The 5,661-nt window shown below is 37.4% G+C and overlaps 1 protein-coding gene across 1 annotated transcript; it reads left to right on the forward strand.

The window, feature by feature from the left end:
• Nucleotides 1-3,432: 3,432 nt before the first annotated feature.
• Nucleotides 3,433-3,960, forward strand: LOC120080997 (secreted RxLR effector protein 161-like). The gene has a single exon (XM_039035680.1). It carries the CDS (start codon nucleotides 3,433-3,435, stop codon nucleotides 3,958-3,960), a length of 528 nt encoding a protein of 175 aa, XP_038891608.1.
• The last annotated feature ends 1,701 nt before the right edge of the window (nucleotides 3,961-5,661 follow it).

Here is a 5,661-nt window from a genome sequence, read left to right on the forward strand (position 1 = left end):
ATGGATTTGTGCCATGAAATGATTTGGAATTGTCCTTGTGGAGGAGTGTTACATTATCATTCTGAAGAAATGGATTGCGTGTATGACTTTCTTGCAGGACTCAACTCTAAATTTGATACAGTGCGAAGTTGTAGATTGGGGACCAGACCTATATCATCTCTAATGGCAGTTTGTTCTAAAGTTCGCCTGGAGGAAGATAGGTCGAAGGCCATGAACAGTACACTTGTAACGACAATAGATTCCGCTTTTTTCAAAACATTTGGCCCTATACAAGATAAACAGAGCAGTAAGCCGACATCAGTGTGTGAACATTGCAAGAAACCCTGGCACACGAAAGATCAGTGCTGGAAGCTTCATGGCCGACCGCCAAATGGTAAGAAACGACAGCCAAGCCAGGCTCTTGTTGGTGAATCTATTTCAGGAGTTACTCAGCCTCAGAATTAGGACACCACTCAGAGCACTACTACTACAGTTAGAGTAAGTGCCATCGCTCAATCAGGTACTTTTCATTCCTTTGGACTTGTGAGTATAGCTGGTAATAAACCATGGATATTAGATTCAAGAGCCATAGACCACTTAACCAGTTCCTCTGATCAATTTTTGTCTTATCAACCCGGTGCTAGAAATGAAAGGATCAGAATTTTCGATGGGTCCTTTGCCCCTGTCGCTGGAAAAGGACGAGTGTCGCCCTTTGCAGGCCTAATCCTCCAAGATGTGTTACATGTGCCAAAAGTGTCTTATAATCTGTTATCTATTAGTAAGCTTACAAGGGATTTGAAGTGTCGTGTTATCTTCTCATATGATGCTTTTGTTTTTTAGGATCTGAACTCGGGGATGACGATTGGCACTGCCCAGCATGACAGGGGACTCTATTTCCTTACTTAAGAGGCCTCTTTTAGAATATGTGATAGGACTAGTTTGTTTTCTTCCCATTTTTCTGTTTTTGAAACTGATTATATGTTATGGCATTATCGCCTAGGCCATCCTAATTTCCAGTATATGAATTATTTGTTTCCTCATCTTTTTTACAATATTAATATTTCTAAATTGAAATACGATGTGTGTGTCCAAGCCAAACAACCTCGTGTTTCTTTCTCTTCTCATCCTTATAAGCATCTAAACCATTCACCATGTTCCATAGCGATGTTTGGGGTCCGTCACCTATTACTACCACAACTGGAAAGCGCTGGTTTGTAGCCTTTATTGATGATCATACTCCTTCTGACAGACAAATCAGAAGTTACTTCGGTTTTCCAACAGTTTTACAATTCTATAGAAACCCAGTTCAACGCCAAAATCTCTATTATTTGGATTGATAATGGTTGAGAGTACCTTAATAATGCCTTATGAGAATTCCTAGTCTCAAAAGGGGTTGTCCATCATAGTTCCTGTGCGTACACCCCTCAACAAAATCGAGTAGCCAAACGGAAAAACTGTCACCTAGTTGAAGTTGCCCGATCTCTTATGTTGTCAACTTCCATTCCTTCTTATTTATAGGGTGATGCTATCTTGACAGCAGCCCATCTAATAAATTCCATGCCATCCCTGGTCTTAAAATTCCAAACCCCCTTAGACTTCTTCAAAGAGTCTTACCCAAATACCAGACTTCTTTCTGATGTACCCCTTCGTGTCTTTGGCTGTGTGGTATTCGTCCATACACACAGCCTTAACCATATTAAGTTTATCCCTCCGACACAAAAGTGTGTCTTTGTAGGGTACCCTCTACATCAACATAGGTACAAGTGTTATCATCCCTCTTCCCGAAAATACTTTGTCTCTATGGATGTGATATTCTTTGAAGATCATCCATTATTTCTCAATGATTCTCTTCAGGGGGAGCATACTAGTGAAGAAACCAATTGGGATCTCAGTCTTTCTGCCTTATCTGAACCTAAACCCATCCTTGATGTAAGTATTAGTACCAATGCACCTATCCTCCTGAACAAACAAGTCCCTTGGATCACATACTATAGGAAGAATCTCCGGAAGAAAATAGCACCGTCTGTTATCTCTCTGGCTCCAGTCCATGAGTCTAAACAGAGATCAATTCCAAGTATTAGTAGTCTTATCCCTGATCATGATAATAAATATGATAAAACTGATGCTTGTGTTGAAAACGTTGAGAGAAAAAGTAGGGAAGATAATGACAGCAAAGATGTGATTGAGGTCGATGATGGCGTAGAGACAGATGATTGTATGATTCTTGAGAACATGGTAGAACTTGGAAAAGAAGCGTCTCTTATTCCTGCTGGAAAAAATAACAAAACCGAAGGGTGAGTGCAATATGTCAGAAGAAAGTAAAGACAGAGATGAATCCCTTGATCTTTCGATTGCCCTAAGGAAAGGTACTAGATCATGTACTAAATATCTGTTGCAGAGTTACTTGTCCTATAGTAATTTGTCTCATGAGTTCAAGGCCCTCACTACAAACCTAGACACAGTGGTGATACCAAACAGTATACATCTTATTCTTGAGAATTTCGTAAGGCGAAGTTTTTTTTTTAGATTTTGGGATTTTATTTAAGACCTAACACACGGTAAGGATGATTTCACCTCACCAATAAGAATTAATTTTTACAAATAGAGTGAAATATTTAAGGCAATTGATTTAAGTGACATAATTACTAAAAATATTTTTAAATATAGAAAAATATTACTATTTATTAGTGATAGATATCTATCAGTGGAAAGTCCTGAATGGAAAGCCGCAGTTATGGAAGAAATGAGAGCTCTCGAGAAAAATCATACGTGGGATCAAGTCAATCTTCCAAGTGGTCATAAAGCAGTCGAATGTAAATGGGTGTTCACAATAAAGTATAGGCCTAATGGAGTTGACAGATACAAAGCCAAATTAGTTGCCAGGGGTTTTACTCAGACTTTCGGGGTTGATTATTCCGAGACTTTTTTGCCGGTTGCAAAGCTAAACACAGTTCGGGTCCTCTTTTCTGTTGCAGTGAATAAGGATTGGCCCCTTCACCAGTTTGATGTGAAGAATGCCTTTCTTAATGAAGAGTTGGAGGAAGAAGTCTATATCAGTCCTCCTCCAGGATTCACAAAACAGTTTAGTCACCAAGTTTACAGATTAAGAAAGTTCTTATATGGGCTAAAACAGTCACCAAGGGCCTGGTTTGGCAGGTTTCCTATGTTTGTAAAGTCACAAGGATATAAACAGAGTCATTCTGATCATGCTCTATTTACTAAAAGGTCAATATCTGGGAAAATTGCAGTTTTGATTATTTATGTGGATGACATTGTTATTTCAAGCGATGATAACTCAGAGATTGACCGATTGAAGGCCAAGATGGCTGAGGAATTCGAAACCAAGGACCTTGGAAAACTAAGATACTTCCTTGGAATGGAAGTAGCTCGATCGAAAGAAGAAATTTCAGTTTCCAATGGAAGTATACTCTGGACTTGCTTAAGGAAACAGGTATGACGGGTTGCAAACCAGTTGATATCTCTATAGAAGAAAATGCAAAGTTAAGTAATATGAGTAAAGGTGTTCCAGTAAGCAAAGAAAGATATCAGCGACTTGTTGGGAAATTAATATATCTCTCTCATACTGGACCCGACATCTCTTATGCAGTAAGTATGGTAAGTCAGTTCATGCAGTCTCCATACGAAGAACACATGAGGGCAGTGGAGCGCATTTTGAGATATCTGAAAACCTCTCCAGGGAAAGGCTTGATGTTCAGGAAAATTGAAAGACGATGCATCGAAGCTTACACCGATGCTGATTGGGCAGGATCTGTAGTAGACAGAAAATCAACATCAGGGTATTGTACCTTTGTGTGGGGCAACCTTGTTACATGGAGAAGCAAAAAGCAAGGTGTTGTTGTTAGAAGTAGTGCCGAGGCAGAATACAGGGCCATGAGTCTGGGAATTTTTGAAGAGATTTGGCTTGAAAAAGTTTTGAAAGACCTTGATCAAGAGCATACCGTCCATGAAACTCTATTGTGATAATAAAGCAGCTATAAGCATAGCAAATAACCCTGTTCAACATGATAGAACAAAGCATGTGGAGATTGATCGACATTTTATCAAGGAAAGACTTGATAGTTGTAACAATTGTGTTCCTTATATTCCTTCTAATCAACAAATTACAGATGTCTTAATAAAGGGACTATCCAAACAGTTGTTTGACGCATGTATGAGCAAGTTGGGTCTTATTGACATCTACGCCCCAACTTGAGGGGGAGTGTTGAAATTAGGGTTTTGTCTCTAGGGGCATTTTTGTCTTTTTCATTGTACCCTAGGGTTTCCCTTTTCTCTATTTAAGCTGGTGGTCTGTTGTATTTCTTTGTATCATTTTTCTAATAAGAATCCTTTTATCCCGTGGTTTTTCTCCCTGTTTAGAGTTTTCCACGTAAAATATTGGTGTGCTATTTTTCTTTCTCTACTCTGTTTTTCATCAGTAATAAACTATAAATATTTTGATAAAAGATAAAGAGAAAGGTAATTAACTTTTATCTTTACCCTTCCTCTTCCCCTGAGGGGAAAGTGGTAAAAGTGTGTGGATAAAGTTTCTACTTTTACCACAACTATAATTTTGAAGCTCTCTTGCAAGCTTTTATATATCCCATTTGGTAAGGTAAAATCTTCCAAAGTGGGACAAATTTCTACCTCCTTTCCCTCAAAATCACTTTTGGCTTTTGCTATGGGCCAAAGTCCAAAAAAGTCATTCCCAATAGTGCACACTTGACAACACATCCTTCATAATTTTTGCACAGTTTTTTTGTCCTCCGTACCATCTTTCAATCTATATGATTTTTCCTGTATCATCTTCACTCCATTCTCTTCTAGACTCATTGAACTAACATCATACATCAATTTGGGCTCGAAAATCTTTGTCTCTTTTGATGCATTGACTAACCTTTAAAGATGTAGTATGAAAGTCTCTTGAATCTTTTTTGCCTTGCTTCTTGTAACGACTCCTTTGAAGACCTGCAATGGCTCAATTTGTTCAATTCAAATCATAAAATATTCTCAGCTAAGTGACAACAAACAAACTAAGAAAACATGAAATTTTAACTCATGAAAAAAAATCCAACTAATAAAAGAAAGTATAGATAGAAATGCAAGAAAGATACTCCTTTGAGCCTTGGAGTAGCTACTTGTTTTTAAGCTGTGGCTGTAAAAGGCTCATTCATTCTAGCTTTTGTCTTTTAGTTTTTCTTTTTCTTTTTCTTTTCCCCTTCTTTTGCCCACACGTGAAACATTAAACTAAAAGCATTAAAAAAATTCATGCAGATTAAATAGAGTGAAATGGAAAGCTCTAATGAATCTCAAATATTTGCTTGATTAAGTCAATCCTAGGTAAATATCCAAGTTGAGGTATTTTTCCTTAACAATCAACATTACTATCTTGTCCTAGATATGACTTGTCTTAGACAGAGTTTCCTCTTGTTCAATACTAATAATTAAATTGATTACTTAATGTTTATTATTATTTTTCTAACAAAAGAGAAAAAGAAGAATTACTGATCTTCAACTAGAGGTGTAATGAAAAACAACGAAACGAAGAGAACAAATTGAGAAAAGAGAGAAATATTGCATGGAGGATCAAGTGTTTCAATTGAGTTCTATATTATTGAAGTAGAAACATTTCATAGACAAATAAGAAACTATCCACCAATGCACTGTCCTTAAATTTTTACCATC

Source organism: Benincasa hispida, chromosome 7, assembly GCF_009727055.1.
Source record: "Benincasa hispida cultivar B227 chromosome 7, ASM972705v1, whole genome shotgun sequence".
Classification (NCBI taxonomy): Eukaryota; Viridiplantae; Streptophyta; class Magnoliopsida; order Cucurbitales; family Cucurbitaceae; genus Benincasa; species Benincasa hispida.